The sequence below is a fragment of the Chenopodium album genome, chromosome 15 (assembly GCF_948465745.1).
Source record: "Chenopodium album chromosome 15, dcCheAlbu1.1, whole genome shotgun sequence".
In the NCBI taxonomy this organism is placed as follows: Eukaryota; Viridiplantae; Streptophyta; class Magnoliopsida; order Caryophyllales; family Amaranthaceae; genus Chenopodium; species Chenopodium album.
In genome coordinates this window covers 6,978,499-6,992,200 of record NC_137848.1, presented here as the reverse complement: position 1 = coordinate 6,992,200, position 13,702 = coordinate 6,978,499, and the positions used below count along the sequence as shown (strand labels likewise).

General features: G+C 38.1%; 2 protein-coding genes and 2 pseudogenes across 3 annotated transcripts; 1 reads left to right on the top strand and 3 right to left on the bottom strand.

The window, feature by feature from the left end:
- Positions 1 to 894: 894 nt before the first annotated feature.
- LOC145581747 (U-box domain-containing protein 19 pseudogene) lies at positions 895 to 2,949 on the top strand (annotated as a pseudogene).
- A 255-nt stretch (positions 2,950 to 3,204) lies between these two features.
- LOC145581746 (equilibrative nucleotide transporter 1-like) lies at positions 3,205 to 5,680 on the bottom strand (annotated as a pseudogene). Its single transcript, XR_014099674.1, has 2 exons — positions 5,155 to 5,680; positions 3,205 to 4,168 (listed from the first exon to the last, which is right to left on the bottom strand). The product of XR_014099674.1 is annotated as an equilibrative nucleotide transporter 1-like (transcript).
- Positions 5,681 to 6,581: 901 nt separating this feature from the next.
- Positions 6,582 to 8,389, bottom strand: LOC145581745 (equilibrative nucleotide transporter 1-like). The gene is made up of 2 exons (XM_081638776.1): positions 7,808 to 8,389; positions 6,582 to 7,670 (listed from the first exon to the last, which is right to left on the bottom strand). The coding sequence occupies exons 1-2, from the start codon at positions 8,322 to 8,324 to the stop codon at positions 6,949 to 6,951; spliced, it is 1,239 nt and encodes a 412-aa protein (XP_081494902.1). The 5' UTR covers positions 8,325 to 8,389; the 3' UTR covers positions 6,582 to 6,948.
- A 1,045-nt stretch (positions 8,390 to 9,434) lies between these two features.
- LOC145582836 (equilibrative nucleotide transporter 1-like) lies at positions 9,435 to 12,400 on the bottom strand. Its single transcript, XM_081639864.1, has 2 exons — positions 11,742 to 12,400; positions 9,435 to 10,422 (listed from the first exon to the last, which is right to left on the bottom strand). The coding sequence occupies exons 1-2, from the start codon at positions 12,277 to 12,279 to the stop codon at positions 9,707 to 9,709; spliced, it is 1,254 nt and encodes a 417-aa protein (XP_081495990.1). The 5' UTR covers positions 12,280 to 12,400; the 3' UTR covers positions 9,435 to 9,706.
- Positions 12,401 to 13,702: the final 1,302 nt, after the last annotated feature.

Here is a 13,702-nt window from a genome sequence, read left to right as displayed (position 1 = left end):
TTAATGAATTTTTTTTGAAAATTATATTATAAAACTTTATATTAAAACCTATGTAACAACATATTTTGTGATAAAATATATTTTTATTACCTAAGTAAAAAATTATGGTCAGACCTAATGCATGAATAGTTAAAAAAAAAAAAAGTCCAATGTCTCATGTATTGTGAGATGGAGGGAGTATATTCTATTTATGTTCAAATAAAAAGTAGAATTATTAGGTTAGAGTGCTAAGTGCGTATAGTCTTGACATTATCCTACATGAACTTAAACAAATAATTAATCTATACATACATAATCTAAATTAAAGTTAAGATTTTCTTTTTAATAAGTGAAAACAAAATGAATAAAACACAGTCTTCAGTAATGTCTATACCAAAGTACTCGTAAGTCGTAACATATACTCCGTACTTCGTTTCTCCAAATAGATTGGCATAATCTTTGATAAATTTCTTAAGTTTGAAGAAAGACAAAGTATTAATTTCCCCTGAACCAATAGCTAACTCTCACAAATTTGTCGGCTACGCCCTTCACGTAAGCCCATCACCATGCACGTACAACTCAAGTAAGTTCCTCCCTTCTCACCCCACTCTCTCTCCTCCACCCCCACGTGCCCTGCACTCTCTTCGAACTCTCATCGACTAATCATACACCAACACGTGTCTCTCGATCGCCATCTCATAAATCTAACTCCTAGAATTATAAATTTGCCTCAACTCCCAAACGTCCTTTTCATTCTATCCAAATATCCAATCACAAAAAGTCTAGGATTTATCACATACAACAATACAACCCTTTCAAATTTATCGTATACAACGGTTGCACCACTAAACAGTACAACACTCTCAACTTTATCACATACAACGATTGTGCCGTGAAGCAATACAACCCTCTCAAATGATATATAACTTAAATGAGTCTACTCGCCGGACATTGTATTTTCCGGCAGTAAAACCATGCGAGTCAATTTCCCAAACTACCCTTGTCAACTCTTTACTTTCTCTATCCAAAAAAATCTCCAACTTTAAACCTCCTCACTTTACCTTCACCTCCAACAAGCGGAATGTCAAGAATGCCCTTCGCTTGATCCAAGTTCTTCAGCTTTTCTTACAAGGCGTAAGAGATGCTGGAGGGTTTGATATGATGAGGAAATTAGTCATTTTGCCTTTGTTGGACCTCCACGTGGCTCTTCAGAAGCTTGAATTTCTGTTGCAAGACTGCACGCGCCAAGACGCGCGTGTGTGGATGCTCATGAAGTCGAACTCTGTGGGGCGGCACTTTCGGGCTGTTTATGAGGCTGTGGCTGCTTCCTTGGATGATCTCCCCTTGGACGTTGTTGGTGCTTGTGATGATGAAGTGAAGGAGTTGGGGTTGTTTTTGATCCAGAAAGTTAAGCAGGCCCACTTTGACGCCCAAAGAGAGGATGTTTGGGCTTCGAATCTTGTAAAATCGGCATTATACCGGTTTGAGGGTCGGGTAATACCCGACCCGAGTGAGCTTCGGTGGGTTTTGAATTACTTGGGTATCAAGAAGTGGGCAGAGTGTAATGACCAAGTTAAGTTTCTCGAAGAGGAAATTGGGTTTGGGTCGGGTCCCGCTGCTAGGTTGATGGGTCTCATGGTTTATTGCCGTTGTGTGTTCTTTGATCACATTAATTTTGATGCTAGAAGAGTTGAGAACACAAAATTTGAATACAACATCGGTTGCTTGAACCCGGATGATCTCAAGTGCCCAATATCACTAGAGATCATGGAGGATCCGGTTACGATCTTAACGGGTCAAACGTATGATAGGGTCAACATTGTGAAGTGGTTCAAAGCAAGAAACCCGGTTTGCCCGAAAACAGGTCAAAGGGTTCAAAACTTAGATTTGGTGCCTAACTTGGCTCTTAAGGAGGTCATCAAGAAATATTGTTTAGAAAATGGGGAGACTTTCCCCATTCCTAAAGATAAGGGTGCAAGCAAGAAGAGTAGCGCTAACGACGTGGCGGTTTTAGCTATCGAGGAAGCTACTAAAATGGTGGCTGATTTTTTGTCACTTAAGCTAGCAATGGGAACAATAGGAGAGAAAAGTAAGGCAGCCTATGAGATTAGGCTACTTACTAAAAGGAGTGTATTCAACAGGGCATGCTTCATGGAATCCGGGGCGATTTCATACTTGTTGAATCTACTTTTATCTAAAGACTCAATTGCCCAAGAAAATTCCATGGGAGCCTTGTTGAATCTCTCTAAGCACCCTGAAATCAAGCCCGTCATTGTTAACAATGGGGGCTTGATTTTGGTCGTTAGGGTGCTTAAGAATGGGATTAAGATGGAGGCTAGGCAGCATGCAGCTGCCACCTTGTTTTATCTATCCTCGGTAGAAGAATACCGAGGATTGATTGGAAACAACCCGGATGCAATTCCTTCTTTAATGGAATTGATCCGAAATGGTGGTGATCAAGGCAGGAAGAACGCCTTAGTCTCCATCTTTAGTCTTCTAATGCTCCCTAGCAACCATAACAAGGTGCTCGAGGCTAAACTTGTGCCTCTTCTAGTGAGCCTCGTAGGCTCTATGGAAATTAGCGATGATCTTATTGTTGATTTCTTGGCAGTGCTTACATCTTTGGCTGAAAAGCCCCATGGAGCTAAGGCAATCTTTCGCGCTGAGGCCTTAGATGTTGTCATAAGGTTAATGTGCTCACCTTATTCTGATTCTTCTAGACTTGGAAAGGAGAATTGTGTGTCACTGTTGCTTGTAATGTGTATAAATTGTGGGAGAGACGTGGTCGAAATTTTAGTGATGAACACTTCTCTAATGGGAGCTTTGTACTCCCTTTACGCCGGGGGAACTTCGAGGATTAGCAAGAAGATCAGCTCGCTCATCAGCATTCTACACGAGTTCTCAGAAAGAAGCTCAGCTCGCTCCATGCCTCGTGGTTTATCACACGAAAATTTTATTCATGTGTGGTAAACTTAGAGCCTGATGCATACATACACTTCATTTTAATTTGTAGATATATATACATACTATTTGATGATATTGTAAATCATATGTTAAGAGATTAGCTCAAATTTTTGAGAGCTAATCCCAGTGTATGAGTTTCCATCTTTTTTCGTGAAGCTCATTTTATAGTTTCCATAGCATACTTGCATACATTTATCAGCAATTGATGTAATGTAAATTGTAATTGTTGTTACTACATTTATATAAATGAAAAGTCTTTTTTAAATACATAACTCTTGGTGTAAAAATCTTGGTTTTGCTATGCTAGTACTGTTTTTGTATTGTCCGAACAAAGTGTAATTTGAAGTGTCCGTATTAGCTAGATACGTGACAACTAATTTCAGAAAGTGAAGGTATACAACAATCTATACATTAATTACTCTGCATCATAACAAACATTGATTATGTACATAAATTACACAAAAAAAAGAGCCCTTGTTACCTTTAATTTTGAATGTTGTAGTACTTGTATCAAATAACCCAAAACCAAGAAAATATTGAGCCAATAGCTAAGCCGAGAATCAATAACACAACAACCAAAATCCCAGCTGTTTCAGAATGATGAGGCTGTACCATTTTGGGAGTCAAAATCATGAGCACGCTCGCAAAGTATCCAGCAGTAAGCCCCAACAACGATGTCAAGCTTATTACAGGTATCTCAGTTCGGAAGAACTGAGGACCATTTAAACATCCCAAGTACAGTGGATAAAACAACAGTCGCGTGAAGCTTGCACCCAAGGCGATGTTTGCGTTGTCAAGAAGATACACAGCAGTCAAAGATTTGCCAATCAAGTCGAAAACATTGAAACAAGTGATTAACAAAATCGCGTACCAATCCCCAAGAACTGTCGAATGCACGTCTTCAGTAACAGACCCTGGAAAAATCGACATGGTGACAGTATATATAAGGGTGATCCCGAAACCATACCATCTGATTTTCTGTATGATTTCCCAAATGGGGCAGACAAAGAAGATTCCTCCTGAATGAGTTTTGGCTCATTTTGAAGCTTCTTGTTCTGGTGTTTAATAACAGGAAGTCTACTTACCACATTGTATAAGGTAAAACATATTATCATAAACAAAATTGCGACGATGAAGTAAAGGATGGCACTGTTTCTTAACCCATCGTTGCTGCCTTGAGGATATACGGCTTTGGTAAAGATTCTCGTGAACGAAACGAGGACACCTACAGTTAATAAAACATACGTATAAGACGACGTTAAAACTCCTACTCGAACTTGTACTGTAACATTTAAAGGAAAACCACAAAAAAAAAAAAAAAAAAAAAAAAAAAAAAAAAAAAGAAGCTAGAGAGCATATGTTCTTTCCATCCACATAATTAGAGGCTATCTTTAGTTGGGAAAAATGCATTCTTTTCCAGGAAAGCTTAATATTCCCATTTAGGTTCAAAGGCATGAAAAAATTGCTTTAGATTGAATTTAAATAGTTTTTCCCAATAATTAACATTTTACTTTTGTAAGAATAAATTCCTTATTATGCCTCACATTCCTCCTTGAGTCCTTGATCTTCTCCTTCGCTTCACTGCTCTCAACTTTCATGTTGTAAGGGATCAAATGGAGGAAAAAAAAAGTTTTAAAACTATTTTTTTTAGATTTAGGACTAGTTTATACCCTACATATTGTTAGACTTAAAATTAAGCTCGCAAAACATTATTATTAGATGCACCTAGGAGCTTCTAACATAGTGTGTTCACTAGTGTGTGCGCGACTGCGTGAAGGGTACGATGATGCCTGATGGAAGAACAGCATTTGTCAATACACTCGTATATGTAGGCTGCTACATAGCCTACATGCAGTACTCCCTCTGTTTTTTTTTTTTTTTGTTCATTCTATTTGAAATCTTTTGTAAGGACACTAGAAAAAATAATAAAATAAAATAAACGAATGAAGAACAATAAAACAAACAAGCATTATCCATTCAAAAAATAAAAAAACAAAAAACCAAGCGAGCATTAATTACTGTAAGGTGTAGAGCAACAAACTGACAAGTGACAACCTCTAATGAATTTTTTAGGGCCTACTGATAGAATTGGTATGAGTATTATATCATAATTGAGTCATTATAATAGAAATAACCACAAGATTTAAATGAAAAGATAAGCAGTGCACAATTCTGAATCACAAATACTTGAAAACTGAAAGCTGCCATTACCTGAGGCAGAAGTACCAGCAACAACAGCCTGCATGTAGCGGTCAGGCAACTCAGCAGCAGAACCAATAATACTACCTTGAACAAGCGCATTGGCGACACCGGAGAGGCCCACAGCCCCAACAGTCACGTAAAATCCATCGTAGCGTCCACTTTGTCCCTTAATGTAAAACCAATCCATCAGAGGCACCACAAGGAGGGCTATTAAGAAGAGGCCCAAGTCAATGTTGATACGAACATAGGCATGGAACTTGCGGAAGCAGAAAACGATGAGGAGGAGACAGAGAAGAGACACAGACTGGTAAACTACAGCAAAGATTCGATCAATGCTACGATCAGGGTAGAGGTAGTTGAAGTAGTCTACAGCTGTGATGAAGGCGTTCCAAGGGAGTAGCATACCTGTTCCTAGTATGAAGTAGATTATATAGGCTAAATTGAAGGAGTCATGATTGGTTATGACATTGTCGCCATTGTTTGTATGTGTGGTGTGGTGGAGAAGAGAGACAGTGGCTCCTTCTTTGGCTTCCATCTTTTCAATTAGCTGTGAGTTTTTGAGTCACAAATAAATGTGTGTTAAGATATTTAAAAATCCAACTTAATTTTATTTATTTATTTTATTTTTTAAAGTAGGTAAGGAGAAGGCCCAATTAGGGGGAAACTTCTCACAGGTCTACCCAGCCTAAGTTAGCAAGCAAGGCCCTTTAAAATTGCGGTAGGAAATCTATATAAAAAGAGTATCAGTATGTATTGTTCAGCTACATAAAGAGTTTTAGTAGTATTTCTCTCTGGGGTTATGGATAAGTCACATAAATTTCTCAATCAAGTTGATAAATTTAACAAAATGCCCCGTTATTAAGTATTGTACGGAGTATTGTCTAAGATTCACTTTTAGTATCTTATATAATCACTATCTCTAGCAAATAAACAAACTACTCCGTAGTATTTAAATAGCTAATCTCACAATTAACAAAAAGAGTTAAGTCATTACCGTACCCCACTTCCTGGGCTGTATGGTAAAGATGAGAAGCTTGGAGCACTATATATTCTGATCCTTAAGGTGTTCACGAGGGAGTCACTGAGTGTTGTGTTGAAACCTAGTGAGCCATGGCACTCGCATTAGCTGCTGAGGACAGCTTGTCAGTGCGCTCAAGTCTTCAAAATGTAACAAGCCATGGCACTCGCATTACCTGCTGAGGACAGCTTATCAGTGTGCTCAAGTCATCAAAATGTAACAAATCATGCATGCCAGCTACAATGTTATAGGCCAAACACTCCAGAACTCGTGAGTAGCTTTCTAGAATGGATGTTCTGAAATCCTGTCATGGTGAAATATACAGTTTTAGTTAATGAACTAACTGCAAAAAATTCAATGCAAAATGCATAAGGAGTACAAAATCTTACTAGATTGTGGCTGTTTCATTCCCAAGACGTGTTTGTAATAAGTAGTTCACAGTTCAGCACGAACTGTTCCTAACAAAGTTGAAATTCTATCACATGGTGTTCCAAGAGCAAGGCCAGTTCATTATATAGTGGTTGTAAATTATAATCCATATGGAAGGAAAAACAATCAAAAGAGATCTAAGGCATTTGAAATTACAATCTCTAATAATGAGAGGCTTTTAAACTTAAGGTTTACTAACATGTAAGAAAACATTTCTTACAGAAATTTTACAAATTACCCCTAATTCTTTCATCCTGCGTTTCTCATCAGAAATCAGGCATGATATCGAACATACAAAGAAAATGTACTACAGTTGGTTGTACCAAATTCAGGGCAAGGCTTCACAACTTTTCAGGTCAGATGACCCAAAACCAAGACACAATTGAGCCAACTGCCAAGCCAACTATTAAGAACAGAGCAATCAAAATCCCTGCTGTTTCTGCATTCCGAAGTTGGACTGATTTGGGAACCAAAATCATAATGCAACTTGTAAAATAACCGTTGGTTAACCCCAACAGACAAGTCAGCAGTGTCACAGGAATCTCTGTTCGGAAGACTTGAGGACCATATAAGCACCCCAAATACAGCGGATAAAACAGCAGCCTAGCAAAACATGCAGCAATGGCAACATTGCCATTTTGTACTGGATATACAGAAGTCATAGACTTGCCGACTAAATCAAACACGTTGAAGCTGGTGATGAGGAGAATGCCAAACCAATTTCCAAGTAACTCAGAATGCACGTCTTCAGTAATGAATCCTGGAAATATAGATAGGGTGACAACATACATGATGACAATCCCAATTCCATACAATTTGATTTTTACCATTATTTCCCAAACTGGACCAGATAGAGAACCTTCCTGACCATGTTTCTCCTCACTTGCAGCAGCCTGTGCTCTGAGCTCATTGTAGTACTTGATAACAGGGAGTCTATGCACCATGTTATACAAGATGATACAGATGATCATAAGGATGATTCCAACGACAAAGTACAGGATTGCACTACTCCTCAAGCCGTGGGTATCTTGTGGGTAAATGGCTTTAGTAAAGATCCTTAGAGATGAAACAAGTACACCTAAAGAGATATATGCAAATTTATACCAATTAAAGTCAAATGATACCCGTTTCCAATTTAAACCTTATAAGCACCTGCCACCACCAACATGAAATAGAACCAAAACTGAGCAACAAAAATAAAGAAGCCAAAGTTACCTGAGGCACCAGTACCAGAAAAAAGAGCCTGCATATAGCGGTCTGGCAACTCTCCAGCAGACCCAATAAGGCTAGCTTGGACAAAGCCATTAGCCATGGCGGAGAGGCCAACGGCCCCAACAGTGATATAATACCCAATATACAGCCCACTTTGGCCCATAATATAGAAAACATCCATAAGAGGAACCACCAAGAGGGCCAACAAGAAAAGTCCCAAGCCCAAATTGACGCGGACATAGGCATGGGACTTGCGAAAGCAAAAGATGAGGAGGACAGTGAAGAGCATCACTAGCTGAGAAACTACAGAAAAGGTTCGGTCAACACTACGGTCAGGATATAGATACTGGAAGTAATCAACAGCCGTGATGAAGGCGTTCCATGGAAGAAGGTAACCTATTCCTAGAATGAAGTAGATAATGTATGCCAAGTTAAAAGAGTCTTTTGGGATCTTCTTGTTGATGATCTCTGAGTCTCCGGAGAGATGGAGAAGAGATATTGTAGCTTCATTGCCTGCCATTTTTTTGACAATATACAAGAAAATACTTTGGACTCAATGATTTATAACATTGGAAATATTAAGGTGTGCAGATCTGCAGTTACTACATTGAAAAGAATGAATCAAAATAAAAACAGAAAAATAGAATAACGTTTACTTATGATTTGGTCATAGAAAATATTCATATTATTAAATGGACTAATTTAGAAACTAGTGATGCAAGGAGGTGACGGTAAAGGAATATCTTTAAATATTTAAATGAACCAATTATTGGACTTCTTTGGAGGGGCAATTACAAGAAAGCTAAAAATGTGGTCCTTCAATTACGGAGTATAGATTATGCTAATGTATATAAAAATAAAAAAAATATTGTAATTTATGGGAATTTTTTTTTAAAATGAGCACAACACCGTGAGAAGGGGTTACCTTCTAGGAACAGGTTGCCTTCTCCCGTGGAACGCCTTCATGGCTTTAACACGTCTGTCAATTACTTTCAGAATCACTTGGTGTAGTATTATCTGACAAAAGAGGAGACTGGGAATAACATTCTGTCAAGAATAGGGAAAAGGAGATTTGAATCTTGTTACTTTGATCTTTATAATTAGAATATCAGCAGGTTAATGAGTTTTAATATGAGAATAGTGCAGCAGGTCATCAAAAACGAAAACTAGAACAAATTGCTATCAGATCAAACCATCCAAAACCAAGGCACTGTTTAACCAGTGGGGAAATGAACAAATTAGAAAGCCATAATCAAAATACCTGCAGTTTCTTGGTATAGATGTTGGATGGTTTCAGTAGTCAAAACCAAGCACAGATGAGTACAATAGCTATTCAATTCAGCACCATCACATTAATCTCAAGAGTTATTTGAGATGGCACTTACATTGTACAGACCTTTTACAGTAATTGAGCCAAACATGCACTTAAGGTGACAACCTTGGATCACCTTTTAGGCATAGCAGCATCGGACAGAGTATGTGCGTTTTTTTTTGGTTTACAATCATCTCTTATGGAGCTAGATATTCATATTTAATTTAGCCAAGTGAAACATTTCATAACAAGAAAAGATGAAGGTTCTAGTTCTACTACTAACCACAAAAGGGATAAAACAGTGAGGACGGACACATATACAAGAAAATAATTTTCATAATATGCAGAACTGAATGAAAGTTACACTTTTAAGAATGTAAAGAAACATATCTTACAGAGCTTTACAATTTGAACAATTACATCCCTGAGTTACCCCATCATGACGGGATCAGGCATGAAATAAGCTAGGATCATTCACCCCCCCTCCATTTCCAACTGCACAAGGGTTGACGATGGATATCTAAATTATAATTTAAGCTGACACATACCAGCAGATTACACAGCGTCAGGTAAAACACAATGCTATTGGATCAGATGACCCAAAACCAAGACACAATTGAGCCAGAAGCCAAGCCAACTATTAAGAACAGCACGACCAAAGTCCCTGCTGTTTCTGAGTGTTGAAGTTGGACAGTTTTGGGAGCCAAAATCATCAGAACACTAGTAAGATAGCCATTTGTCAATCCCAACAGACATGTCAGCACTGTCACAGGAATCTCAGTTCTAAAAAATTGAGGACCATGCAAGCATCCCAAAAAGAGAGGATAAAACAGCAACCGAGCAAAACACGCACCAATGGCAGCATTTGCATTTTCAAGGAGATAGAAAGAAGTAATCGCCTTGCCCACTAAATCGAAAACATTGTAGGCAGTGATGAGGAGAATTGGGTACCAATCCCCAAGAAAAGTTGAATGGACATCTTCAGTAATGAAGCCTGGAAATATGGAAAGAGTCACAACATATATGACTATAATCCCAATTCCATGCCATTTGATTCTTCCCATAATTTCCCAAACAGGACCAGATAAAGAATCCTTCTCTTTGTTTGCCTCATTTACAGCCTGCAACTTAAGCTCATTGTAGTATTTGATCACTGGAAGTCTATGTGCCACATTATAAAAGACGACACAGATGATCATAAGTACAATCCCGAAAATGAAGTATAAGATTGCACTGTCCCTCAAACCATCGATATTTTGTGGATATACTGCTTTTGTAAAGATTCTAATAAAAGAAACAAGGACACCTGCAGTTAATAAGGAAATGCAACTTAGTTCAGCAATCATTCAGAAAAGAGAGCACAGGTGAATCTAATATGAGCATAGACTTCCACTGCAATGCCCATTTTTGGAAAGCATGCAACGTAACAAGTTGATTTATGTCTTAATGATTAAGTAGACAGCACTGGGAACTTGTCATCATCAAAAGATGAATGCTAAATCCTAGTTGCAACTCATGCCGATGCTCTTTCTTAAGGGATTCTACAGAATTCAAGCTTAGCTAGTTAGCTTTCCTAATTAATTACTTATATCCATCAATGTAGCTTGTCAGCAATGTGCCTTGCAGCTATGCCTCCCCTTCCCATTTCTTAAAAGTTGATAAACCATCAAATCACTCATAGTTGATCCAATTCCGCTCGTTTGTGACTTGTAAATATTGGAGACAGGAGCGAATGCACAAACTATGTTTATAGCCTATGGAGCCAAAATATAATTTTACAGATAAATTTAAATATTTTTAGTTTTTTACCTTAAAACATGTACATGATATCAACATCCTGATCATACATTTTAGGCCTAACGACAAACAACTAAATAGCTTTATAACCATCTAAAGCAACATTTAGCAATCACCACCACTTCAATTGGTCATTTGCTTCACACTGCACAAAAACCAATAAACCATAGCTCCTTTTAAAACAAAATCAGCTAAATTCCAAGATAGAGGCATTGAGCATAGGAACAAAATTCAACACCAGTATTTCTTAACCTCATCTATTTGCTACTTCCAAAGTAAAGCTTCCAATTACTTTGACAACATTAATCCAATCAAATTCTAGAACCCAGCCTTAAATGGCAATAAGTATCATACTAAACTAGCAGACAAATTTCTCAACAAAACAATCCACACAGCTGAAAATCCACATAAAATCTATCCCTAAAAAGGTAAGTTAATTAACCTATTTCCAATCTCATCCCTCAAAACATCACAACTTCACAAGTCAATCAAACTCAATTCATTTCCAATTTCATCTCTCAAAACTTATACCCAATTCCAATTTCATCCTTCAAACTAAGAAACATTTCCAATTTCATCCATCAAAGTCAAACCTAATACAAATCATCAATACATTGAGACTATACTCCAAACCAAAAAGTTCTCAATTCTCAGCAAATCCACCGAGAAAATGATCAAAATTAACCAAATTAAACAAAATAGAGGTAATTCATGAAACAAACAAAATCCCATTTCCAAATTGATCCCCAAATCATCAAAACACCCAAAAAAAAATTAAAACTTTAACCACCCCCAAAAACATAAAAGTCAATAAAAAAAAACACAAACCTGAAGCAGCAGTTCCAGCAACAACAGCCTGCATATATCTCTCCGGCAACTCACCGGCGGACCCAATAAGCCCACCTTGGACCAAAGCATCAGCCAAGCCCGCTAAGCACAAAACACCAACAGTCACATAAAACCCATCATAAAGCCCACTTCGGCCCTTAATATAGAACACATCCATTAATGGCACCACAAACAGGGCCACAACAAAGAGGCCCAAACCCATATTGATCCGTACAAATGCATCGGATTTCCTCAAAGAGAAGATGATGACTAGGAGAGAGAAAAGTCCTGTAAGCATGTAAGCAACGGCGAAGATGCGGTCAACGCTCTGATCAGGGTAGAGGTAGTCGAAGTAATCGACGGCTGTGATGAAGGCATTCCATGGGAGTAAAAACCCAGTTCCGAGAGTAAAGTAGATGATGTATGCGAAGTGAAAGGAGTCTTTTGGGATGTTTTTGGGGGCTTCTTCGCCGGAGTTGGGGTGGTGGAGGAGGGAGATTGCGGCGTCGTCGACGGTGGTGTTAACGGCGACTCCCATTGTTTGGCGCACAGAAGAAAAAGGAGGATTGGTGGGTTGGTTGCTTGTAAAGTTGTTATTGGGGATTAAAAAGTGAGAAGAAGATTTGGAGTATACCGTATACGTAGCCTTTTGTTTGGTGGGAGAATGGTAGTGGATTTCTAGTTCGACTCGGGTGCACAATTCTCATGGTCCACTTGTTGAGAACGATATTAGGATGAGTTTATCCCCAAATCGAGATTTATACTCCAAACTCATCACATTAGAGCTTAGTTAATTTTTTGGCTTATAACACCGTAAAATTATCAAAATTTGATTTGATTATAACACTAAAAAATCTAAAACTTTTATTAAAAAATAATAATAATAATAAAAAAAAAATCCAAAAATTGAGTTTCATCACCACTTAACGTGTCTAATAATAATAATAATAATAATAATAATAATAATAATGTATAAGGTTTTTTTTTTAATTTTTTTTTAAACCTTTTTTTTTTTTTTTTTTTTTGGTTGTTGCCTAATGAGATTATTATTATTATTATTACTACCTTCGTTAAATGTTATGTGCAACTTTAGAATATTTTATATTTCACAAATAATACCCCCAAAGTTACCCATAACATTTAACTAGGGATGTCAATGGGGCGGGGCGGGGCGGAGGGGATGTTCGCCTTCCCATCCCCATCCCCACGTAACATTTTCATCCCTATCCCCGCGACGGGTCTAAAATTCATCCCCATCCCCGCCCCGGCAGTACAATTTTAAAACCATCCCCGCCCCACCCCCACTTGGATATCCACCCCCATTTAATCCCCACCAAAGACCCGCCTAATCCCCACCCAAGACACACCTAATCTCTGCCTCTCAAATTCACAATCCGACATATTAATACGGATTACAATAATTAAAAAAAACATTCTTAATATTACGCACGTTTTTGTTTATAATATAAGTGTAGTACAAAATATTATAATAAATATTTTATTTCACGTAATTATTTTATAAAATAGTATAAACGTATATAATTTTGTTTTTAAAGATATATAGATGTGGGTATGAGGTGGGGATGAGGCGGGTATAAAGTGGGGCGTGTAGGGCGGGGATGGGCGGGTACAACTTAAAATCCACCCCCTACCCATCACCCATGGTGGGTATGGTTTTTTTTTTCCATCACTGCCCCACCACCCGCCAAACAAAGACCCATCCCCCACCCCACGGGGCGGGGATGGGGCGGGTCTCCTACTTGACCCGCCCCACTGACATCCCTACATTTAACGGAGGTATTATTATTATTATTGCAAAACGATGTTGCAATAGCTAGTAGCTAATGCAACAGACCACTATACCGTTGTCTTTAGCTTAATGTATCATTGCATTAGACCACTTAACCGTCGCATTAGGCCTAATGCAACACAAGCGGATACGATGACTCTAGGTCATCACT

Excerpts from the sequence above, each read along its gene's own strand:
- LOC145582836 (XM_081639864.1), bottom strand. The coding sequence starts at position 12,279 with ATGGGAGTCGCCGTTAACACCACCGTCGACGACGCCGCAATCTCCCTC. Across the intron at positions 10,423-11,741 it reads TGCTGGAACTGCTGCTTCAG|GTGTCCTTGTTTCTTTTATT; the intron begins GTTTGTGTTTTT and ends TATTAACTGCAG.
- LOC145581745 (XM_081638776.1), bottom strand. The coding sequence starts at position 8,324 with ATGGCAGGCAATGAAGCTACAATATCTCTTCTCCATCTCTCCGGAGAC. Across the intron at positions 7,671-7,807 it reads TTCTGGTACTGGTGCCTCAG|GTGTACTTGTTTCATCTCTA; the intron begins GTAACTTTGGCT and ends ATATCTCTTTAG.